General features: G+C 48.2%; 1 protein-coding gene across 1 annotated transcript in view; it reads right to left on the reverse strand.

Annotated features, from left to right (window-relative positions):
• Positions 1-24093, reverse strand: part of LOC139273904 (uncharacterized) — a 154044-nt gene extending 129951 nt beyond the window's left edge. Inside the window, exons 1-2 of the mRNA XM_070890978.1 lie at positions 24046-24093; positions 23277-23435 (exon numbers count right to left, since the gene is read on the reverse strand). Of these exons, the coding sequence (XP_070747079.1) occupies positions 23277-23435; positions 24046-24093 (207 nt within the window). The remainder of the gene's footprint in view (positions 1-23276; positions 23436-24045) is intronic.
• Positions 24094-26576: the final 2483 nt, after the last annotated feature.

Raw genomic sequence — 26576 nt, forward strand, 5'->3', positions numbered from 1 at the left:
TCAGTCTTGCCATCCTGGGAATCAGTCTGGTGAACCTTCGCTGCACTCCCTCAATAGCAAGAATATCTTTCCTCAGATTAGGAGACCAAAACTGTACACAATATTCAAGGTGTGGCCTCACCAAGGCCCTGTACAACTGTCTTAAGACCTCCCTGCTCCTCTACTCAAATCCTCTCGCTATGAAGGCCAACATGCCATTTGCCTTCTTCACCGCCTGTTGTACCTGCATGCCAACTTTCAATGACTGATGTACCATGGCACCCAGGTCTCGATGCACCTCCCCTTTTCCTAATCTGTCACCAGATAATATTCTGCCTTCCTGTTTTTGCCACCAAAGTGGATAACCTCACATTTATCTACATTATACTGCATCTGCTATGCATTTGCCCACTCACCTAACCTGTCCAAGTCACTCTGCAGCCTCTTAGCATCCTCCTCACAGCTCACACCGCCACCCAGCTTAGTGTCATCTGCAAACTTGGAGATATTACATTTAATTCCTTTGTCTAAATCATCAAGTGGACCCGAGTCCATGATCAGATCAGCCATGATCGTATTAGCAGGCTCGAGGGGCCATATGGCCTACTCCTGCTCCTATTTCTTATGTTCTTATGAAAGGTTTTATTAAAGAATCCACTTTCTGTTCAGGGCTCCATTTTGTAGTTAAAGGACAGTTGTTGCAGAATTTGATGGAACAGGCAATATCGAGATTGATAGATCTGCAAAGCTGGTACTGACTGTCGTCATAAAAGATGGCCTTGTGAAGTTCTAACCTTCTGTTAGTTACCTCTATCTGTTTGACAATTATTTGTTTATCTTTTCTGTACATTTAAGGGCAGCTTTTGTTATGAGACCCACTCTCTGGAACATTGAGCTGACGTAAATTGGTGTAAAACCAAGAGTGAAGATCATGGAGGAGCTGAACTTAAAGAGAGTGTAAGGAAGTAGGGAAGATCCAGAGAGCTAATCTCCCTGTGACCGAACTCAGCAACTGTAACATGAGGTCTCCTGCAGCCTTTGCATCATTGTATATGTTGTCTGTGAATATCATTCCCTCTAACACATTCTGTAAATGAAGACTCTTTGGGGCCGAAATTGCACCCCAGTCTAAAGTAGGCGTATCTACTGTTTTTGAAGTTGTTTCTCTGCCCCAATGCATGAGGCAGAGAATAGAGCGATTATCAGCACTTTATTTTTTTTGTCCTTCCGGGTGGTGTTGAGGGGCAGAAGTGCTGTTGCAATGGAGCGGACGTCGGGAACGGTTATCAGTGCCGCTGATGATGTCAGCGTGACACGGACGTGCCACATCGCGTTGAAGCAACACAATGTCCCTCCCCTTCAGTTAAAGGGGAGGGCCGCTGTGAACTCTGCCTTAGTTTAATCAAGCAGGGGTTTTGGCCGGGCCAGTGGCCCAGTACCCAAGTGGAGGTGCCGGGCCGAACCCGAGGCCATCATTGTCCGGACGACCTTGCAGTGGGCTGACAATTTAAATAAAATGGCGACCGCGGCATTTAAGGGTGGATGTGCCGCTCAGCCACAAGGAGCTTTCTGTCTGGGGGAAGCTGCCGGGGGCACCGAACAGCGGCTGATCCTCTCCCACGGGACAATTTCCTGACGGGCCGGCAACACGGGTGGCGCAGCGCTGATCACCGCAGGGAAAACCAGGTAAGGCAATTTCACAAATGTCGGTGACTCTACACCGACTAGGCGAGTGGTCATTACCGACCCAATGCCTCTTTGAGGCAGTCATGGCTCTTAAAGGGGCAATTTCGTCCCCTTCATTTAGAATCTTAATTCCTGGCACAGAGACAACAGTTTCAAACTGGTCTTTTTAGCAGTATTATCAACAAATATCACAGATCATTCTGGGTATGCAATAGCTAGATAATAATTACAGTAATTTCTAAATGTGCAGTGTAATATAAAACCTGGTGGTTCTGCCATGAGAGAGAGCTAGAGGGAGAGAAACAGATCATTGAATGATTGGGGTCTGTATCTATGAAGATGAGGGAGGCTGGGAATTGTTTCGTATCTGCTTAAAACAACCCTCTTTGTAAGGGGGCTGCAGGAACAGCCAAATTGTTCTTCCAGGTGGGGGTTGGAGGGAGTGGGGGGGGGGGGCACATGATCTCTGGGATCTCCACCTGGGTCAGACAGTTTCAATATTCAGGTGAGGGGGTGTAGCTGCAGATACAACCTCAAATCACCAAAAGCTTACTCCTGGATTCCCCCTCCCCCTGATCCCGTAAACTTTAGTAGGGTCAGTGGCAGAGTTGCACAGTGGATGCAATTCCAGCATATCCCCCACGGATTTTCTGTACCATTGTCTTTACTAAACAGTGTTTGAACATAGGAACAGGATAAGCCCTTCGAGCCTGTTCTGCCATTCAATACATCATGGTTGATCTGTTCCATCTTTTTTGTTAATTTCTTTACTTGTTTGCTAAATACTTCAACATGATGAGGAGTGGATCCATGGAAATTGGTAAACGTATTCATGCTCATATTCCTGTACCACATACCACCTGAATATTCATAGAATGCTCTTCACAGTATGGTATGTATGTCCATTCATAAGAAGTAGAATGGTGGCATATGGTATAGGCTATCCAAAGATACAAGGCTAGAAATTCCTGTTGGGTAACTGAAAGCTTTTGGGAATGTTCTACCTGCTCCTTAATTCCAGAATATTGCTGCTGGACAGCAAATTAGCAGACACTGCCAATGTCTCTTGCACTAGCCTGGAAGAACTTATCAACCGACCAACTGAGAGCAGTGGTCGCCTTACAAAGACAGCGATTTCTAGGCTGCCGACTATCCTCTTCTAGGGAATGGAGAGACATTAGTGGGGTCTCTTCCTTCTTCTTCTTAGAAGACAGTCCCCGGAGTCGAGGATGACTTGCTTCCACACTAAAATGAGTTCTAAGGTGACTGATGAGACCAATGCGGGATCTACAGTCTCTGCCACAGGTGGGGCAGACAGTGGTTGAAGGGATGGGTGGGTGGGGAGCTTGATTTGTCATACACTCCTTTCGCTGTTTGTACTTGGCTTCCATGTGCTCCCGGTGAAGAGACTCAAAGTGTTCGGCGCCTTCTCGGATGATTTTCCTCCACTTTCAACGGCCTTGGGCCAGGGATTTCCAAGAGTCTGTGGGGATGTTAAATTTTTTCAAGGAGGCTTTGAGGGTGTCCTTGAAGCATTTTCTTTGCCCTCCTGGTGTAGCTCAGAGTAGAGTGCTTGTTTCGGGAGTCTAGTATCAGGCATGTGGACGATGTGACCATCGGAGCTGATCAAGCATGGTCAATGCCTCGATGCTGGCCTGAGAGAGAACGCTGACGTTGGTGCACCTATCCTGCCAATGAATTTGCAGGACTTAGCGGAGGCAGTGTTGGTGGTACCTCTCCTGTGATTTGAGGTGCCTACATCCATGTCTCTGAAGCATATAGGAGGGCGGGTCTCTTTAGGATCAAGGTGGCTCTAAGATGACACATCAGGGATACAAATGTTGAATCAAGTCAGTCCTATATGGCAGACCGAACACCTGAGCCACAAAGGTCTGCAGTATCCCAAGGCACGGCTCATTATTAGAACCTGGAGAGTTACCGAGGGCTAAGATTCTTCCTACTTCTCTCCAAATAAATTACTCCCAAAGTTCGAATTGATAGACTGGATAAGTCTAGTTCTGGCTGGACAAGCAGCAGGAAGCTTTCTGTGCTGGTTGGCTGTGTGATTTTAGTTGGTGAAACAGTATATATGTGCATACCTGAGGTTCTGTAGCCTTAGCTTTTGCCAATTTGGGTTCAATTTCTCTGGTTTTAAGTAAGTAAGGAGTGTCCCAATGCGGGGAGAGTATGCACTCCATATTAGGCAGCGGAAACTGAATTTCTCAGTGGCTTGGTTTGGAAACAATTAAATATGATAGTATGTTTCCACATATGTCAAACACCCAGCTAACCGAAAACAAAATCCAAATACATACCACTTGTATACCAAAATGAACTTCCCTCTATCATAAGGTCAGAAGTGGGAATGTTCACTGATGACTGCACAGTGTTCAGTGCCATTCGCAACTCCTCAGATAATGAAGCAGTCCTTCCCCCATGCAGCAAAACCTGAACAACATTCAGGCTTAGGTTGATAAGCGGCAAGTAACATTCGCACCACACAAGTGCTAGACAATGATTATCGCCAACAAGCGAGAGTCTAACCACTGCCCCATGTCACTCAACGACATTACCATCACTGAATCCCCAACATCAATAAACTGGGGGTCACCAGTGACCAGAAACTTATCTGGACCAGCCGGATAAATACTGTGGCAACAAGGGCAGGTCAGAGGATGGGTATTCTGTGGCGAGTATCTCATGTCCTGGCTCCCCAAAGCCTTTCCACCATCGATAAGGCACAAGTCAGGAGTGTGATGAAACTTGGATAAGTGTACCTCCAACAACACTCAAGAAGCCAACACCATCTAGGACAAAGCAACCCGCTTGATTGCCATCCCATCCACCACCTTAAACATTCACTCCCTCCACCATCGGCGCACCGTGGCTGCAGTGTGTACCATCTACAAGATACAATGCAGCAACTCGCCACAGCTTCTTTGGCAGCACCTCCCAAGACCATGACCTCTACCACCTAGAAGGACAAGGGCTATAGGCGCATGGGAACACCATCACCTGCAAGTTCCCCTCCAAGTTACAGACCATCCTGATTTGGAAATATATCGCTGTTCCTTCATCGTTGCTGGGTCAAAATCCTGGAATTCCCTCCCTAACAGCTCTGTGGGAGTACATTCACCACAAGGACTGCAGCGGTACCGTCAAGGCAGTGGTTCACCACCATCTTCTCAAAGGTAATTAGGGATGGGCAATAAATTCTGGCCTTGCCTGTGATGCCCACATCCCAGGAACGAATAAAAAAAAATGTCCCTTCAATTACATAAGCTAGATGGGAGTAACTTTTCTGGCTGTTTTTGGTGTGTAGATGGTGCATAACCAGGTTAAGTACATTTTTGTGGCAGGAATAAGACATTTTTGTCAGTTTTTGGCCATAAAATCATTCTCCCCCAAGTTCCCTCACACCATTTGACCGTGACCTGTGTGGCCTCAGTTACACATATTATAACGAGGCCCAGGAGTGCAGCAGCTCTGAGTTTACAATCACAATGCTCTCAGGGTAACTTAGGCTAAGAATTGCAAGTCACAACAGCCATCAAGGGCAGTTAAGACAGTGGTAAATGAGAGGTTTCTGATCCTGGAGCGGCTGCAGCTAGGGACTAATTTGTATAGTGCTTTATTTTTACCATTCTGCTTATATAGGGCCCAAATTTCCCCAACCCCTTTTTCTGGCACACGCTCACGAGATGCGCCGACTTTGTGTGCTGAAAACAGCACCAAAACACTTTCTAACGATTCTGGACACTCTGCTGTGTGTCCCACGTCCTGGCGCCACGTTTCTCATGGAATGGGGCTGAGCTACAACCCTGCGTCGAAAACAGTGCCGGCAGCTACGCGCATGTGCAGTGGAGTCTGCGCGCATGTGCAGTAGCTCCTCACTCTCCCAGCGCATCCTGCAGGCTGTGAACCGGACCCGATGCTCACCGTCCCTATCCCTGGCCGAAGGGACGACCCAATGTTCACCGTCCCTATCCCTGGCCGAAGAGATGACCCGATAATCTTCAACAGCACCTCCCGATAAAACATGGGCCAGCAAGCAGCAGTGTGGAGAGAACATTGTATTTTGTGTGGGCACATGTCAAATCGTTATGACCCAACACTGATTAAGTTTTCCCTGGAGAGAAGTCCAGTCCCTCAGAGAAGTCCAGTCCTTCGGAGAGAAGTCCAGTCCCGCGGAGAGAAGTCAAGTCCCTCGGAGAGAAGTCAAGTCCCTCGGAGAGAAGTCAAGTCCCTCAGAGAGAAGTCAGGTCCCTCGGAGAGAAGTCAGGTCCCTCGAAGAGAAGTCAGGTCCCTCGAAGAGAAGTCAGGTCCCTTGGGGGGCTGAGTTAGGAAGATAGGACTTAAGTTTTATTTTTTATTTATTTAAAAAAAAATTATTATTGATGGTTTTTATGGTTCTTTAATGTTGTTGTGAAGGTGTTTAGTGCTTTGCAAGGTCCTCTGTGCTTCCCTTCCGCCTCCAATCTCTGGCTACCTGCGCTGATTTCTTAATTTTCCGCAAGGGTTTTCTGTGCGGCCACAAGTGGCCACATACGCTGGCCTAAGTTAGTTTGGAGCAACTATTAGCTGTCCAAACTGGCTTAAATGGCCAAAACGGGCGTAGGTGGCTGGTAACGCCCTCTTTTGAAATTAAATTAAACTAAAAAAAATCCTGACTAACTCACTTACACTGGCACAAATTAAATGTGAAGAATGAGGATTTTTAAGATACTCCAAAAAAATAAAGTTGCTCCAAAAAAAAACGGAGCAACTCCTGGGCAAATTTGGGCCCATAAATCCTACTTGTTTCTCACTGCTTCTGGCAGGGTCAGACCACTGGCAGATTTTCACTTCATCCACCTCCCCCCACCCCCAGCCTCCTACCCATGGTGAGGGCTTCCCAGGCGCAGGTATGGCATTCCCTATGGGCATATGCCATTATCATGGTAGAGAAGGAGGAACAGCACAGGACGGAGGGTCAGGCAACATTTAAGGCGGATGCATTCCCTAAAGAATATACAGGCAGCACAGGTGATGTGAGGAGCTTGTTGAGACGATGCACCAGATCAGGTGTCACATACAGTTGTAGCCTGCTGTTGGACTTTGACAGTGTTAACGAGGAGATCCCCTTTAGGAGCCAGAACTTCATGGAGGAGAACATCACAATGATCTGTACTCAGAGAATTCCTCAGTACATGCTGCAATGGACATTCAAGCACATCTCATCACTGAACTCTTCTCTTCCTTTGACACCAGAACTTTACTTGCTTCCCCCCACTTTCAAATAAGGGACATTCCCTCAATCACTCCCCATTCATAGAATCATAGAATGGTTACAGCCCGTCGAGCCCATGCCGACTCTTAGCTAGTCCCACACCCCGCCCTTTCCAAGTAGCCCTGCAAGTTTTTTTCCTTCAGATACTTATCCAACTCTCTTTTGAAAGATAAAATTGAGTCTGCCTCCACCACCCTTTCAGGCAGTACATTCCAGATCTTAACCACTCGCTGTGTAAAAAAGTTTTTTATTACATCGCTTTTGTTCTTTTAATGTTTAATCTGTGTCCTCTGGTCCTCGACCCTTTCTGCCATGGGAACAGTTTCTCTCTATTTACTCTGTCCAGACCCCTCATGATTTTGAACACCTCTATCAAATCTCCTCTCAATCTGCTCTGCTCCAAGGAGATCAACCCCAGGTCCTCCAGTCTATCAACATAACTGAAGTCCCTCATTCCTGGAATCATTCTTGTAAATCTTTTCTGCACCTTCTCCAAGGCCTTCAAATACTTCCTAAAGTGTGGAGCCCAGAATTGGACACAGTACTCCAGTTGGGGCCGAACCAGTATTTTTTTACAGGTTCATCATAATCCTACAACACGACACCACATTGATCCTCTTTGACCCTACATGACCATTCCAATAATCATCACCTGAGTGTTTAAGTAATCACCAAATAATTGCATTCTTTCCTGCAAGACTCTAACCTCCATGAATAAAAAAGTGCAATGTCTGTGCACATTCTATTCTATTACAATCAAGTCCAAAGTGAACGTAAGCCAACCTACTCTCTCCCAACACCGTGCTTCCCCTGGGTTTCTTTCTTTCACTTATTTTAATTGTTGTGTATGTATAACATAAGTTTACTCCCTGTACACTCAATGTACAGTTACATAAGACTACTGGATGTATCTTCACACTGTATACACTATGCTTGTAGCACCAGAGGGTACAACTAGTGGAGACCGAGGGGTCACCTGTACACAACAGGTAATCAGGTATAAAAAGGAGCTCATCATGCTGTACCCTCACTCAGGAGCTGCAATAAGTGGACTAAGGTCACCACAGTTCAAGTACAATACCTTACCTCATGGAGTCATTACTAGAGTGCTTTAGTCACAACAACTGGCGACGAGATTACAAATTTCCACGCGAAAATGGCTAACCTTGACACGTTTCAACAATTCGCTGATGGGGAAGATTGGGAGGTCTTTGTGGAAAGGCTCGAACACTTCTTTATTGTGAACGACCTGGCGGGAGACAACTCAACCTCGCTGGGTGATAAGCGCAGAGTTATCCTGCTCTCCAGTTGTGGACCCACTGTCTATGGCCTCGTCAGGGACTTGCTAGCCCCAGCAAAGACAATGACCAAAACATATGTGGAGATCGTAACGATGATACAGGAACAACTCAAACCTAAAGAGAGCATCCTCACAGTCAGACACCGGTTTTACACCCACCGGCGGCCCGAAGGCCAAGAAATCGCGAAATATGCTGCAGACCTCAGACGATTGGCTGCACCATGTGATTTTGGCCACCTCACTGAAGCACTGCGGGGCATCTTCGTTATTGGAATCGGCCACGAGGCCTTCTCCACAAGCTGCTCTCTGCGGATACCACGGTCACCCTGCAGAAGGCAATTAACGTAAGCCAGGCATTCATGATCTCGGCCTGCGATTCCAAGCGGATGTCTCACCCCCAGGACTCTAACCCAGCAAGTACTGTGAACCGACTGGCGCCTTTAGAGGCAGGGCTGCTGCAAGCAGTCTCTCTCAGGGGAGAGAGAACAGAACCCTGAGTCCCGCAACCCTGAGTCCGCCACATGGGGCCAACCGTCTAACCCCATGCTGGCGCTGTGGAGGAAATCACAGGGCCCACCAGTGCCGCTATAAAGACTATACATGCAAAGGCTGTAACATGAAGGGCCAATTCCAGCGAATGTGCAAGAGAAATCGTATTCACTGAGTCGATGAAGAGTTGGCCGATTATACGGACTCCAGTGACGATGAAGAGAGAGTCCAGGAGGCAGTTCAGTCCCAGGAAGAGGTGTACGGAGTGTTTACCTGCTCCACCGAGAGCTCCCCGTTGAAAACGGAAGTCGAAATCAACGGTGTTCCAGTCACGATGAAGGTGGACACAGGGGCGAGCCAGTCACTGATGAATCAGGTGGCCTTTGAGAAACTCTGGGACAATCCAGTCGAATGACCTAAAATGATCCCGATCCAAGTGAAGCTGCTCACCTACACAAACGACACCATCCCAGTCGCTGGCAGCGCGGATGTCCCATGATGGCGCGATGCACAAGTTACCTTTGTGGATCGTTGCTGGGGGTTGTCCAACGCTATTAGGGAGAAGATGGATGAAAAAGATCCGTTGGAGCTGGGAAAATCTCCAACCTCCAGCGATCGACGTCCTCCGCGGCCCCGAAGTTGGATCCAGTACAGCACGTGAAAAACCAGCCGCTCAACTCGACTGCGTGGAGATGACCCAGACCGCTCAACCCAACTGCGAGATGATCCAGCCGAATCGACCCGACCTCTCCTTCCAGGCTCCAGTGGTGGGACTCCGGAGGAAGAAAATCGGAGCAGAAGGCAACTTCCCTGCTTCCATGGCAGAACCTGGGGAGAAAAGGATCACCGCAGCCGACCTCTTGGAGAGAAAGAAGATGGCGTCTGAACCACGAGGTGAAGCACCTGAAGTAAAGATGGCGGCGGCCAGACCACGAGGGGCAGCCTTGAGGAAGCAACACGTGATGCCGAGCAGCGAACCGGATTGGCGTAATGATTGCAAGGCCCTCTTAAAGGAGACCGGCAACCCATCACAATTAAGGGGACAGTTCCACTCTTTGTACAGCAATGCCAGTGATACATAGATAAGAGATGTAACTCACAAATTCAAGTTTGTAAATGTAACTGACCATGATAAGTCTGGCAATTGCGGTCGGAACCAATGTATTGTGAGAGTAAATGAAGTGATGATGTGCGATGCCAGGTTCTACATGCATGCCGACAAAACCAAGGGCAACCTCCTGTCGGAAGCACCCAGGTCCAGTGGGCTACCTGACCATGTAGCCTGCGCCTCCGGGACCAAAGTGATGCCCCAGGGAGCGTGGCCACACACAGAGGGAGCATACCAGCTGCAGGGCCAGTGATCAGCGGACGGCAAAGGCACAACTACTGGTACCCTGCCCCTGATCGGCTCTACCTCTCTGGTCACAAGGGCCAGTACCGGAAGCAAGAGGCTAGCACTCTCCAGCTTTCCCAATGGGTCCTGGGATGACCAGGCTCCCACTATTGCTGACTGACAGCAAAGAGACACTGCAGCCCTCAAAGGAGGACAGGGAGGCCATACACTCCTGTGGCTCTGCCCACCACTAGGCAACGGCAAAGGCCCTGAGACTCAGCCAGGGGAGCAATCCGAGCCCACCCAGCTGGCAGGGGGTGCAACGCCACCATCAGACAACCTGGACACAGTCTGGTTACTCTGGAACTAGCGTCCTCACCCACCTGAACCTACACAACCCAGGGGCAAGACTGTGATACCACGTATGCACCTTACCTGTAAAATGTACTTGTTCCACTACAGCAGAACCCAAACAGTGATGTAATTAATCCTATGTTTATTTTTGTTCTTTCTTTCTGTGCATGTATGCACATGCAGGTGTCGAACCACACACATGGTCTATGTATGGGGGGGGGGGAATGGATGTATGTAGCCATGGACACACATGGATCACACCCAGAACCCACTCAACCCCCACTGCAACCATCCACTGTTGACCATTTCCCAATGTTGTGGCAATAAGGACTGGGGGGTCAACAGGAAGAGAGCCAAGCCAAAGCATAGACAAGGTGCAAGGGCTTTGGGCACTCAATGTAAAGGCCAGTGGCACAAGACTTAGGGGAGAGTGATGTTGTGTATGTATAACATACGTATACTCCCTGTACACTCAATGTACAGTTACATAAGACTACTGGATGTACCTTTACACTGTATACACAATGCTTGTATCAGCAGAGGGTGCAACTGGTGGAGACCTAGAGGTCACCTGTACATGACAGGTAACCAGGTATAAAAGAGAGCTCATCATGCTGTACCCTCACTCAGGAGCTGCAATAAATGGACTAAGGTCACCACAGTTCAAGTACAATACCTTGCTTCGTGGAGTCACTACTAGAGTTCTTAAAGACACAACACTAGTGCCTCTCTTAGATGGAATAAGGAGAAGGCAATGGAGCTCACAAAATCACAAAATGTGGTTGGTTGCTCATGCTCCACAAAAGGATCACAGGACTGAGAAGGCTTTGTGCTCATAACATCTTCCTCCTGGCAGGGAGTCGCTGCTGGCTACTTCTCCACAGCTTGTTCCTGGGGAGCCTGGTGTTACCTCCCACATCCCAGTGACGTTATGCTCTGCTGTCACCATGCCAATGGGCCTGGAGTTGTGTCCCACTGATCAGTGGGGCGGCTGGTCTAGTGGCAGCTGCCAAATCTTGAAAGGCCTGATTGACAGCAGCATGTATTGCAGTCACCAGGGTGGAAACCTTATGGAGTGTGCTGTCAATTCTCTCCCCTATGGCCACCAGAGTGCAGTCTGTGGAGGTGCAGGTACCGATTGATCCCCGGCCACTTCTGAGCTGGGGATCTGCTGCAGGTTCCAGTGAAGCTGCTCCATTGGTGCCGGCAAGGAAGGAAACGCTTCCCTGATGGTGCCACAAGTGAGAGCGGCAGACTCGAGAGTCATCCTGTCAGTTGCCGCACATCCTCGAAGAGTGACCTCAGAGCCTGCACAATGTTCGTCCAACATCCTTCTTTTCTGGAGAAACACTGAAACATAGAAAATAGGTGCAGGAGCAGGCCATTCGACCCTTTGAGCCTGCACCGCCATTCAATATGATCAACGCAGCCTCGGCCTCCGCTGGGTAGGTGGCATGGCACATCCTCACCGGGTCTCTCGTGCTCTGTGAATCACCCAATGCCACAACCTCATCAGCACTATCTAATAGGTTTAACTGAAGTACTCAGCAAACACATTTCCAGGCTATATCCACAAAGGTTGTGTGAAGTTTTGCATTTTTCATGACCACTTTAAGTAGTGGAAACATATTTGTACTATGCAAACTATTTTCAAACCCTTTTTTAAAAAAAAGCTACTGAACTGGTCTGTTAGCTTTCAATTCTTCAAAGTTAATTAAAAATAATGTGCAGAAGAGACAAAGTGCCTCACAAAAGCTGCTTTTATATTGCATGAGCCCTGTGCTGGTGATACCACCTCGCAATGCAAGAGTCTTGTGCAATCAACTGCAACATGAAAGTAACCTTGCCACGCTTTACTAAGGATAGTTGCCCAGAAGACCAGGACACAAATGCAATAATTAATATCCTGTTGATTACACTGTGCTACCTTCCAGAGACAGCGCCATCTTTGGGGGCAGCAGCCTATTACAAATGAGGTCGAGCACATGCCTGTGGAGACACAGACTGCCAGCACAGTGGCTTCACTCCCTACCTCTGCACACAGGTGGCAAAGAGAAATCGATGCAAGGGTTGTCACTTGGTTCTGAGCTCTGTGCCGAACCATACAACTCAGCACTGACTATAGATTTCACATAACTCTACTAAACAAGAAAATGTTGCACAACAAATTTTGGGCTGGATTTTCGGTTGTCTACAGCCTCAGTTAGCGACCTGAGGGGGCGTTAATGCGAGCGTTACAGCTTAGCGACCAGGCGGAAAATTCATTTCAGGTTTACCGGGGACGCAAAACCGCTAGCGCCTGGCTGCTGACAATCACTTTGATCATGACATCATCCTGGTGCAACGCCCACACTTGCGCCCAGTTGGGTAAATTAGGTGTGGCCATCTCATTTAGTGACCGCAAATAATCACGTATGAAAAAACAGTCGGTATAGTCTTCCAGAGTCGTTAACTGGTGGCTATTTAAAGGGACGAGGAAGTGCTTCCCTCGGAGATCACAGTCAGTGCAACGTTTACACAGAGTACGGTGCGTGAGCCTCCGAGTTTGCAGCAGCACACACACAACAGTTCTGTGTGAGAAAAAGTCATTTGCTAAACTTTAATGAGTGCATTACAATGCTGCCAGCGTCGCATTCCACCTGCTCTTCTAAGGCGGCGTCAACAGAGAAGGGCTATTGGTCATGTTGGCAGCCGAAGGAGGAGAGCTCCTAGACTTCGGTGCAGGAGGCCATCACCCCCATGGCTTCACCGGTGGCAACACTCATATCTCGACCTGTCCGAGGAGCAGTGTGTCAGAAACTGCACTTCCAAAAGGAGTTAGTTACAGAGATATGCCATCTCCTGCAGGCCGACTTGCAGCCTCACATTGGCACCAGGATTGCACTGCCTGTCACAGTGAAGGTCATGGTGGCACTCACCTTCTATGCCTCCGGCTCCTTCCAGGCTGCAACAGGGGACATATGCAGCATCTCACAATTTGTAGCACATCGCTGCATCCACGACGTCCCACGGGCTCTGTACACATGTAGAATGGACTTCATTATTTTCCAGAGGACCAGAGAGAAAGAGGATGAGCGTGCTTGTGGGTTTGCCAGGATAGTGGGCTTCCCAAGGGTGTAAGTCGCAATTGACTGCATGCATGTGGCCTTGCAAGCACCATTCCAGAATGCAGAGATATTCAGAAACAGAAAGGGATACCACTCCCTTAATGTGAAGCTGGTGTGCGACCACACACAGCGCATCCTCGCCGTCAATGCTCGCTATCCTGGAAGTGCGCATGAAGCCTTTATCCTGCAGAAGAGCACTGTGCCTCGACTGTTTCAGCCACCAGGGCAAGGCCGAGGCTGGCTGCTTGGGGATAAGGGATATGGCTAATGACCCCCGTCCGCAGCCCACCACAGAGCCAGAGGAACACTACAATGAGAGCCATGCCGCTACCCGCAACATCATAAAGCAGACAATAGGGATGCTGAAGCAGCGACTCCGATGCCTGGACCGCTCTGGAGGCAGCCTTCAGTACTCCCCTCAACAGGTCTCACTATTCATTGTGGTGTGCTGCATGCTGCACAACTTGGTCGTCATGAGGGCCCAGGCCTTGCCAGTGGGGATTGCAGGCCCTGCGCAGGAAGAGGAAGAGGAGGGGGAGGAAGAGGAAGAGGAGCCTATTGACGCCCGAATCGCCAGCGACACAACGAGGACCAGCAGCAGCCACGGAGGAGGCAGCCTGTCAATGTTGGTGGCGCCAGGGCTATTCGACGGAGGCTCATAAGGGATCGGTTTGCTCAAATGGAGAGAGCTGAGGGATGCAGCTAATAATGACCGCGCATTGTGCCACAATAATGCTACATCTCCATCACAACTGAACAGTCAGACACCAAATGCTGAAGGAAGCGGTTCAACAAACATTTTATTTGGTAAACATGCCTCAAACAACCACAAAAACCCCACACCCTCCAATAAAACAACACGGAGCACCCACCCCTTCAAAAAACACAACAGATGCTGAAACTTCCCAACATATGTACATCGGTCCCATGGGGACACCGTTCATCAGTGCGTCTTCCACTGACATTTCCCACACCCATCTGCCTCGCCCCCCCCTCCCTCGCCTATTGCTCCTCCTCAATGGGTCCTCAGTGCCTGCAGCAAAGCCGCTTGAGGGCTGCTGTGTGTCTGAGGGAGACGGGACAGATGGCCTAGGATGATGCCCTGGACCAGCTCTAGGCCTGGAAGGCATGGCTGCTGACAGCATTGCCTTAGAATGGGCAGCACCAGTCTTGGATGGCTGGGCTGCAGACAACGGCTGGTGCAAAGATGGAGTGGCAGTGGTTGGGGGCCGGAATGATGTCCTCCTGAGAGAGGACATTCGGTTCCATCTCGACCGATTGGTTGCCACTCCCCCGGGACAGAGCCTCAGCATCCGGCGCAATCTTTTGGAGCACAGATTGCTGGCCTGCTTCAGCACCGTTACCTCCCCATTGGACTGATGGGGGCCCAGACATGATGCCAGCAGTCAGTGCTTGCATGGCATCAATTTATCTCTGCATCAGAGCACACAGTGCATTGATGCCACCATGCACTGACAACATTGCAGAATGCAGGTGTAGCGTGGTCTCGGCCTGCCATTCAATGGCCACTGCCAAGTCAGCCATGACCCGTGCCGTCATGTCTGGGACCCCATGGTCACTTCTGGCGTCGATCATCCATTGGAATCTACCAAGGATGGGGTCGATGGGCTCCTGAGACGTAAATGCAAACGTTGAGGCGGCCTCCACCACACTCAAAGCAAGTACATCGATGCTCGGTGGGATCCTCTCCAATGCACCCATGAGCTCGCGGTGCATCTGCATTGACTCACTGGACATAGCCCCAAGTCCAGGTCCTCACCTGCCTGTGTGTGAGCAGGACTCATGGGCCGACTTACCCTCCAGAGAGCTGGCCTCCGAGTTTCCCCTCGTGCTGGGCGATGCTGCAGGCCACTGGGGCCAGGAGCCTCAGCTTCATGCAACCCCGGGAAGACGGCCTCTTCCTCCGAGGTGGTCTCTCCACTCGCTCCCAATGAGGACGTGTCGCCCTGTCCCGGCACACGGCTCTCCACCTCCTCCTCCTCATCAGCGTCCTCCTCGTCTGAAGATATCCGCTCATGGGCAGGCTGCTGCTCCTCCGGCTCATCATCTGTAAGCACAAAGCAACAGAAGTGCGGTTATCAACTGGGGAGGGGGCAGGAAGGCAAGAAGTAGGGGGGCATCGTTATTTTGGTTGCAACATGTTGTAAGGCATGTGGCCTCAAGGCTAAAGGGACTCACACAAAATGTCCATCTCATTCACATCCCATTACTGTCGAGCGGGGCTCTGCCTCTCCGCCCCCCACCGCCAGGACTGCAGCACCCATGAGGGCGGACACTCGTTCCTCCACCTCGGTGAGGTCCTGCAGGTCGGGCTCACCTCCGCCCCTATGATGCAGCTCGTGCATATTGTGCGTGAGTTTGACCTGCAACGACAAAAACAAAAAGTTGTTAGTGGCTGTGTAGGTGCTGGTGTGCCACGCCTGTCTGCAGTACGGTACTCACGAGTAATATAAGGAAATGTGCATCTCTGTGCTTCATGCTGCGTGACATCACACAGTGAGTGTGTGATCGGTGGGTCTGGGGCACAAGTAACTATCAGTAAGTATGAGGCTTAGGACTGGGACCGCATATGAAGAGTTAAAAGGTGCTGCTCGGTGGGCTCAGGCTGAGTAAGGAGCTAGAAGGTAAGAGAGGCTTGGATGGGCAGGGCATGTCTGGTGAGGCGATGGAGAGGCCTCAGGCTGACTTCAGCAATGAGGAGCATGGCCTGGTAGACATATAAAAGGGGTAGGCACTGCAAAGCCTTGACATTGTTTGAGACAGTGAGGTTCACATGAAGGCATTGGAAGGTAAATGGAAAAGGTACTCACCCTGACGACCCTCGTAAGGTCGTTGAATTTATTGCGACATTGCGTCGCTGTTGTGGCCACTGTGTTCCAGGCCGTAACGTTTTGTGCCACCTCCCTCCACAGCCTCATTGTCCCCCTGCAGACTGGAGGGTGTTCCAGCGAGTCTCCACTGCCTCCAGCAAGGCATCAAAGGCAGTGGGCGAGAAGCGGGGAGATAGCTGGCATCCTCCTTGCTCCTCCATTTTGGCACTCTGAATGTTGTGTGTGGAGAAAGAGTCAGACTGAACACTGCGAGCTCAAAGTAAAGTGTGAACTTAGTCTTTTATTGCATGTCTCCAGAGTGCCTCTCCAACCTGTGAAGCCTCCTTAAATACCTGTGCTGGTGGCTGTACAGAGTAAATACAAGTTTACATATATAACAACACTCCCTCCCGCCCCCGCCATCACCCCACCCCTCCGCCCCCACCAAAGTCAATAGTGTAACTATTTACAATGTGAGTCGATCTGGGACCTTCTTGCCCTGGTTGATCGTCTCGGTGTGAAAGCTGGTGTTGTTGAATTATTTGTTGGGCCCTCGCTGGGCTGCTGTGCAACTGGCCTTGCTGGGCTGCCTGATGTGTTGGGCCCTGCAGGGCTGCTGTGGATGATGGGTTCTGCTTCGTGGTCAACCGTGGTGCCGGTTGCCACTGGTGTGTATGTTGGTGGATCAAAAAAGGTAGGGTCCAAGGTGGGTTGCTCAGAATAGTCCGTGAATCTGAGTTTGATTTGGTCCAAGTGTTTCCGGTGAATGAGTCCATTTGAAAGTTTGACCCGAAACACCCTGCTCCCCTCTTTGGCCATGACAGTGCTGGGAAGCCACTTGGGACATTGTCCATAATTTAATACAAATACAGGATCAATGATTTCAATCTCGTGTGACACATTTGCACTATCATGATATGCACTTTGTTGAAGCCACCTACTCTCTACCTGTTCATGTAGATCAGGGTGAACTAATGAGAGCCTTGTCTTAAGTGCTCTTTTCATGAGCAGTTCAGCAGGTGGGATCCCAGTGAGTGAGTGGGGTCTCGTGCGGTAGCTAAGCAGGACTCAGGATAGGCGAGTCTGCAGTGAGCCTTCAGTTACCCTCGTCAAGCCTTGCTTGATGGTTTGCACTGCTCTCTTTGCCTGACCATTGGACGCTGGTTTAAACGGGGCAGATGTGACATGTTTGACCCTGTTACGAGTCATGAATTCTTTGAACTCAGCACTGGTAAAACATAGCCCATTGTTGCTCACCAGGACATCAGATAGGCCGTGTGTGGCAAACATGGCCCGCAGGCTTTCAGTAGTGGCAGCAGACGTGCTAGCTGACATTATCTCACATTTAATCCACTTGAAGTACGCATCTACAACCACAAGGAACATTTTACCCAAGAACGGGCCTGCATAGTCGTCATGTACCCTAGACCACGGTTTTGATGGCCAAGACCATAAACTTAGCGGCGACTCCCTGGGAGCATTGCTTAACTGCGAGCATGTATTACATCTGTGAACGCAGAACTCTAAATCCACATTGATACCGGGCCACTACATGTGGGATCTAGCTATTGCTTCCATCATTACGATGCCTGGGTGGGTACTATGGAGGTCATTGATGAAGGTGTCTCTGCCCTTCTTGGGGACCACTACTCGATTGCCCCACAGAAGGCAGTCTGCCTGTATAGACATATCATCTTTGCGCTGCTGGAACGGCTTTATCTCTTCCTGCATTTCCACTGGGACACTGGATCAGCTCCCATGAAGCACACAGCTTTTGACTAGAGATAATAAGGGGTCCTGGCTTGTCCAGGTTTTGATCTGCCGGGCAGTGACGGGTGATTGCTTACTCTCAAATGCTTCCATAACCATGACTAGATCTGCGGGCTGCGCCATTTCCACCCTCGTGGTGGGCAATGGCAGCCTACTGAGAGCATCGGTGCAGTTTTGTGTGCCTGGCCTGTGGCGGATGGCGTAGTTGTGTGCGGACAACATGAGCGCCCATCTATGGATGCGGGCCGATGTATTGGTATTTATCCCTTTACTCACGGAGAACAGGGATATAAGTGGCTTATGGTCAGTTTCCACTTCGAATTTTAACACAAAACAGGTATTGATGCATTTTCTTTACCCCATAGACACACGCTAATGCTTCTTTCTCAATCATGCTGTAGGCTCTCTCAGCCTTAGACAGACTCCTGGATGCATAAGTAACTGGTTGCAGTTTCCCAAAAATCATTAGCTTGTTGCAATACACATCCGACGCCATATGACGATGCATCACATGCTAGTACCAAACGCTTACATGGATCATACAACACAAGCAATTTGTTTGAGCATAACAATTTTCTCGCTTTTACAAAAGCATTTTCTTGGCTTTTGCCCCAAACACATTCATCCCCTTTCCGTAGTAAGACATGCAGTGGTTCTAACAGTGTGTTGAGACCTGGTAAGAAGTTACCAAAGTAGTACAGGAATCCCAGAAATGACCGCAGCTTCACCACGTTCTGTGGCCTCGGTGCGTTCTCGATTGCCTCCATCTTCTCATTGGTGGGCCTGATGCCGTCCGCCGCAATCCTCCTTCCCAGGAATTCCACTTCAGGCACCAGGAAAATGCACTTCGAGTGTTTTAACCTGAGCCCCATGCAGTTGAGTCGACTAAGAACTTCCTCCAGGTTCTGAAGATGCTCGGCTGTGTTCCGACCTGTGACCAAGATGTCATCCTGGAAGACCACGGTGTGCGGGACCGACTTCAGTAAGCTTTCCATGTTTCTCTGGAATATCGCCGCCGATTGGATTCCAAACTGGCATCTGTTATAAACAAAAAAACCTTTGTGCATGTTGATGCAGGTGAGGGCCTTTGATGATTCCTCCAGTTCCTGCGTCATGTAGGCTGAAGTCAGATCCATCTTCGTGAACGTCTTTCCTCCCGCCAGTGTGGCAAAGAGATCATCGGCCTTTGGTAGTGGGTATTGGTCCTGCAGGGAGAAACGATTAATAGTTACTTTGTAATCGCCACAGATTCTGATGGTGCCGTCTCCCTTGAGGACTGGGACGATAGGACTGGCCCACTCGTTGAACTCGATCGGTGAAATGATGCCCTCTCGTTGCAGCCGGTCTAGCTCGATGTCTACCCTTTCTCTCATTATGTACAGTACTGCTCTCGCCTTGTGATGGATGGGTCGCGACCCCGGAATTATGTGGATCTGCACTTTTGCTCCTTGGAATTTCCCGATGCCTAGTTCGATCAGCGAAGGAAATTTGTTTAAGATCTGGGCACACGAAGTGTCGTCAGCGGGCGATAGCGCTCGGACGTCATCCCAGTTCCAGCGTGTCTTTCCCAGCCAGCACCTGCTGAGCAGTGTGGGACCATCACCCGGTACCACCCAGAGTGGTAGCTTGTGTACCGCTCCAACGTAGGAGACCTTCACGGTAGCACTGCCGATTACAGGAATCAGTTCTTTTGTGTAAGCTTCGTGCGAACTGGAGTTAAGACTGGTCTTGAGGCCTTGTTGCACCACAACCTTTCGAAAGTGTTTTTGCCCATGATGGACTGGCTCGCGCCCATGTGCAGCTCCATTGACACCAGGAGTCCATTTAGTTCAACATTCAGCATTATCGGGGGACAATTCATGGTGAATGTGTGCACCCAATGTACCTCTGCCTCCTCTATCTGAGGCTCTGGTTCATCGTGATCCTCCGTAGATCTGTCCTCCTCTGCAGCATGGTGGTTTGCAGGTTTAACAGGCTTTGCAGCTCGCCTGCAGACTCGTTGGAGGTGTCCCATTATTCCAAAGCCCTTGCAAATGTACTCTTTGAATCGGCATGAATGGAAATGATGATCACCCCTGCAGCACCAACAAAGTGTTAATGGCCTTGCATTCATCACCTTTGATGGTAGACTCTGAGACATCTGCGGACGTGTAGCTGCAGGTATGTTTGACCTGCCCTGTACGTTACGATTTGAAAACAACATCACTTTGTTCACAGTACTTGTAGCAGCACTTGTGTGCTGAGAGATTTGCTTCGTATTGTCACTGGTGGCAATGAACGCCTGGGCTATCGCAATGGCCTTACTCAAGGTTGGGCTCTCTGCAGTCAAAAGTTTGCGAAGTATGGTTTCGAGGCCAATGGCAAGTACGAAAAAGTCTTTGAGCATGTGCTCCAAATATCTTTCAAATTCGCAATGTCCTGCAAGGCGTCTCAACTCGGTGACATAACTCGCCACTTCCTGGCCTTCAGACCTTTTGTAGGTGTAGAACCGGTACCTCGCCATCAAGAACACTTTCCTTCGGGCTCAAATGCTCTCGGACCAGTGTGCACAAATTATCGTACGATTTCTCCGTGGGTTTCGCTGGAGTGAGCAGATTCTTCATAAGGCCATACGTTGGTGCCCCACAGATGGTGAGGAGGATCGCCCTTCATTTGGCAGCGTTCTCTTCCCCATCTAGCTCATTGGCCACGAAGTATTGGTCGAGTCGCTGCACAAAAGTTTCCCAATCATCTCCCTCCGAGAATTTCTCCAGGATGCCCACTGTTCTCTGCATCTTTGGGTTCGCTATCTGTATCTCGTCGTCAGTTGTGTATGAAGAAAGAGTCAGACTGAACACTGTGAGCTCAAAGTAAAGTGTGACCTTAGTCTTTTATTGCAGGTCTCCAGAGTGCAACTCCAAACTGTGAAGCCTCCTTAAATACCTGTGCTCCCAAGGGATTATGGGATCCCTTGGGACACCAGGGGATAAGCCCTCTGGTGGCTGTACAGAGTAAATACAAGTTTACATATATAACACTGAAGACACTTGGAATTAGAGCTAACTCATGCGCTAACTTAACTTGCCATGTCTTTAAGACTCGGATTTTTCCAAATCCTGAATCGGAGGTTGGCGCATGCGTAATGGGTCAGCAAAATTTCTGACCAAACTTTCGTTAGCGCCCCCCAGCTCTGGTGTGCAACGGCTGATTTACCGCCCCTGTCAACTGTTCGACCGATTCTGACGAATTTCTGGGCGGGAGGCGCAAACTTTTTCAAGGCACTAAAAGTACCGCTCCGCCTGGATTAACACTGCAACAGAGGCACGACTGAATTTCTCCCCCAAAGTGCTTTAGCAGTGGCCATTATTGCTCTGCACTCACTGCATATCGCTGGAAGTGATTCCACAATATGGGTTAAATGGCTCTTCTCATTGATATCTACATTGTGTAATGGGGCATTCATCCCTGCCACTATGATCATGCTGCATTGATTGCTATTCATTATCTTGTAATGGAGGGATAAGTCAGTAATTTGTGAAATTTTATCAATTCACTCCATATTGCTCTTTATTTAAGATAACTAAATGCTGACATTTCCAGTACCTTCCTCTATTGAAAATAATTTGTGATGTTTCACATTAATTTTCACATCATAAACCATTATCTGTTGAGTGTTGTTGTGCACTGACTAACAGAAATTTAATTGCAGAATTTTGGCACCAACTATATTTATGCTATTATACAGAAGTAGCAAAGGATCGGTCAAGTGCTTCGCTCCCCAAGTACGAACATAATCCTTTTCTTAAATCCCATTGAGAATCCTACAACACACTGAAATATGGCTCCCAAACAAAGAGTACATAAGAACATAAGAACATAAGAAATAGGAGCAGGAGTAGGCCTCATGGCCCCTCGAGCCTGCTCCGCTATTTAATACGATCATGGCTGATCCGATCATGGACTCAGGTCCACTTCCCTGCCCGCTCTCCATAACCCCTTATTCCCTTATTGTTTAAGAAACTGTCTATTTCTGTCTTAAATGTATTCAATGTCCCAGCTTCCACAGCTCTCTGAGGCAGCGAATTCCACAGATCCACAACCCTCTAAAAGAAGAAATTTCTCCTCATCTCAGTTTTAAATGGGCGGCCCCTTAATCTAAGATGATGCCCTCATGATCGAGTCTCCCCTATCAGTGGAAACATCCTCTCTGCATCCACCTTGTCAAGCCCACTCATAATCTTATACATTTCGATAAGATCACCTCTCATTCTTCTGAACTCCAATGAGTAGAGGCCCAACCTACTCAACCTTTCCTCATAAGTCAACCCCCTCATCTCCGGAATCCACCTAGTGAATCTTCTCTGAACTGCCTCCAAAGCAAGTATATCCTTTTTAAAATATGGAAACCAAAACTGCACGCAGTATTCCAGGTGTGGCCTCACCAACACCCTGTAAAACTGTAGCACGACTTCCCTGCTTTAATACTCCATCCCCTTTGCAATAAAGTCCAAGATACCATTGGCCTTCCTGATCGCTTGCTGTACCTGCATACTATCCTTTTGTGTTTCATGCACAAGTACCCCCAGGTCCCGCTGTACTGCAACACTTTGCAATCTTTCTCCAATTAAATAATAACTTGCTCTTTGATTTTTCCTGCCAAAGTGCATGACCTCACACTTTACAACATTATACTCCATCTGCCAAATTTTTGCCCACTCACTTAACCTGCCTATGTCCTTTTGCAGAATTTTTGTGTCCTCCTCACACATTGCTTTTCCTCCCATCTTTGCATTATCGGAAAACTTTGCAACGTTACACTTAGTCCCTTCCTCCAAGTCATTAATATAGATTGTAAATAGTTTGGGTCCCAGTACTGATCCCTGCGGCACCCCACAGGTTACTGATTGCCAACCCGAGAATGAACCATTTATCCCTACTCTCTGTTTTCTGTTCGTTAGCCAATCCTCTATCTATGCTAATATATTACTCCCAACCCTGTGAACTTTTATCTTGTACAGTAACCTTTTATGTAGCACCTTGTCAAATGCCTTCTGGAAGTCCAAATACACCATATCCATTGGTTCCCCTTTATCCACCCTGTTCGTTACATCCTCAAAGAATTCTAACAAGTGAGAATGTTCTCACCTATATAGTGCTCTTCATTAATGCATTACAGTACCTGCTTCTTCTCCTGCTCCTCAATGTTACGCTGGAACTGAAGATCTCGCTCTTTGATTTCAAGGCGCTGCTGTTGGACTTTCTTGCTCAGTAGATCCATGTAGTGTAAACGCATGGTATTCAACAGCCTGTACATGTTCTTGTAAAGCTCCAGATGGCGCTAAATAATGAACAATATCCAAGTTTATAATTTATAAGCAGGCCTTAACATATCACAAATTCAACACAAATATGGCAATTAATCCAAAACTTGCCTCCTTTCCCAAATTTGGCCCTAAATGTTGGGTCTCAGGACACGCATACATCCACAGTGATGTTATCACATAATGTACATGATGATGTCACGAACATGATGTGCAGATTTCTTGGGAGCCCAGTAAGACCACGGAGGAGAATTCTTCTTACAGGTCGAAAATCAGGCTTTTAGCCAAACCACCACCTCGGAAAAATCTAATATTTAAAAAATTGATGGAAACTGTTTCCAGGAAACAATTGTAAAACATCTCAATGGATGATGCATGGAGTTTGAAACTCAGCTCTGGGTAAGGGAACAAGATATTGAGATTTTTTACAGTCTGGTTCAGTCTGGAAAATAGTCGGGGAAAGGGATGGAGTTAGCAGCAAGGAAGCGGAGTTTATGGATGCTCTCTTCCCATAATCCCTGACCCTTAGCAGAACTACATTGCATGACATCCCTAGATCTATCTCGGCACCTGAAGCATGCTTTCAATATGCATGGTATGCTCAATTCTTACTGTAGAACATCATACCAGTGCTGAGCTTCTGTCCTGGGAAGCTGCACATGTGTTATCAGCCATGGCTACAGAAGATCATGTTTATCTCTCAGATGCCATCCAGAGATTTGCCTTTCTGAACGAGGACACCTCAAAATGAAGGTGTTGTGGAAACTCCCAAGAAAATTAGCATTCACTTGTACAATATAATTGTGGTGATTGCAAAGGAAGTGCATATTAACAAGAGAGGAATCTTTTCCTGTTGACACAGCTGGTGCTATTGAGCAAAAGACCATGTTGGGCCATGTGGGTGTGATCTGTGACTTCTAGGTCCTTTGGGAATCCTGCCACTCTGTGAACTTGCAGTTACAGTTCTGTCTGTCCATGGCGAAGGAGAAAAAATTGCTTGCTGTAACAGTCAACGTGTGTGTGCCCGCATTGTCCACATGCCCGACACAAGACTCCCAAAGCAAGCGCTCTACTCGGAACCCCTACACGGCAAGCGAGCCCCAGGTGGGCAGAGGAAACATTTCAAGGGCACCCTCAAAATCTCCTTGATAGTGCAACATCCCCACCGACACTAGCTCTAAGTGGAGGAAGAGCATCCGGGAGGGCACTGAGCATCTCGAGTCTCATCGTTAAGAGCATGCAGAAAACAAGCGCAGGCAGTGGAAGGAGCTTGCAGCAAACCAGACCCGCCCACCATTTCCTTCAACAATTGTCTGTCCCACCTGTGACAGAGACTGTAATTCCCATATTGGACTGTACAGTCACCTGAGAACTCACTTTTAGAGTGGAAGCAAGTCTTCCTCGATTTCGAGGTACTGCCTATGATGATGATGATATGATGGTGACTTGCTTGATGTATCCATACACCATCGATTGGCTAATGTGTAGGTGGATATCCCCAGTGGCAATCTGGAATGGATTATAGCATAAATGTTAAGGACACGTGAGCTAACCAGCTATGGCCAGCATGGTGCAATGGTAGAGGTGGTCTGTATGTCTGGGTGCAGATTGTGGATAATTGAGTGATGACTTCCATTGTGAAGTGAAGCCTCTGCAAGCTCTGCTCCTTTGATGAATGCAGGTATGTGTGCCTTTGTCTAACTAACAATAGGGGGGCACCTGTTTGTGTGTATCTCCCTTTGGTGCTGCCTAAGATTCCACCAGTGCTCCTCCTCCTCTTCCAAAAACCCCCAGATAAATTCCTAATGGGAAACTAATTGTGCCCAGTGTAAAGTGCTGGTGGTGGGGGATGGCAGACCCACAGCAAGCGGCACAAGGACAGATAAAGCAATTGGCAACAGCAAAAAAAATAAAACCCTCTAAAATTGAGTCAGAAATATATTACAAATTGGTTAAATTAAACAGTAAAGATGATGAAATTGTGGTAGAGATGATAGACAATTGAGTCATTGTTTTTGCCTCATTTGCATGCACCCACCCAAAATATGTTGGCTCTTCCATGGTGGAAAATGGAGCAGGCATTTATTTTAAGTGACAGAAAATTATAGCTGGGGCATGTAATTTATGCACTCCCAAAATTTGCCAGGAGCAGTGCGTGCAAAATTTTCCCTTAAGACTGGAAATTTGTATTCTTGAAATAGTTGTACTGAATCTTTTCCATGGCTCTGATAACCTTTCTATAATGGGAGGGACGTTTCCAGAACTGCATGCAATATTCCAACGATGGCCTGACCAATTTTTTGTACAGACTCAATATCACTTCCTTTCTTTTGTAGTGAATCCCCCCTTATACACAACACCCAGGATCCCAGCTGCCTTCTATACGGTCTTTTTCTTGAACCTGCACGCTCACCTTTAAAGATCAGTGTACCTGCACTCCTTCGTCACTCGGTTAAGGATCTTACTGCTTGTAATATGCTTCCTTTGACTATCTCCATATACTATTGTACAATTAGGAAGTTGCCCACCAGAAAGGGTCACCCTGTGTTTGAAGTTTCCCAAAAGAACAAATAAAATGGATCAGAAATTTGTCCGCAGGGCTGATTCCACAATCAAGCACTCTGAGCAAGGCGCAGCTCTCTGGGAGAGCGCTGGCCGGGAAATCACAGGCCTTACTTTTTGTCCATTTAAATTAACGGATGGAAAATCCGTTCAGGTTTGCAATTTCCAAACCAGTGTTTCCTGCAAAGCACTGCTCTTTGCTGGGAGCAGCTGATCAGCCCTTAAATTTCAAGGTTCTGCTCATCTTTAACTGAAAAGATGTTGGACAATGGAAATTTACCAAACTTCACTGATCTAAATGTAAATGACCTGAAAATAGTCCTGACCTGGTTAAGAACCTGTACAAGTCAGAAGTGTAATGGAATACTCTCCACTTGTCTGGATGAATGCAGCTCCACCAACACTCAAGAAGCTCGACACCATCCAGGACAAAGCAGCCTGCAATGTTATCTTTATTCTAAACATTGAATACCACAACATCAGAGTGACTCATTTCATCCTGTACAAGTGCACCAGATATGATCATACAGGCATTCTTTAAGCTGTTACTTTTTTATTGCACTGCATTCCAGTCGCACCACTTGGCCATTGTAAAC

Source organism: Pristiophorus japonicus, chromosome 9 (assembly GCF_044704955.1).
Source record: "Pristiophorus japonicus isolate sPriJap1 chromosome 9, sPriJap1.hap1, whole genome shotgun sequence".
In the NCBI taxonomy this organism is placed as follows: domain Eukaryota; kingdom Metazoa; phylum Chordata; class Chondrichthyes; family Pristiophoridae; genus Pristiophorus; species Pristiophorus japonicus.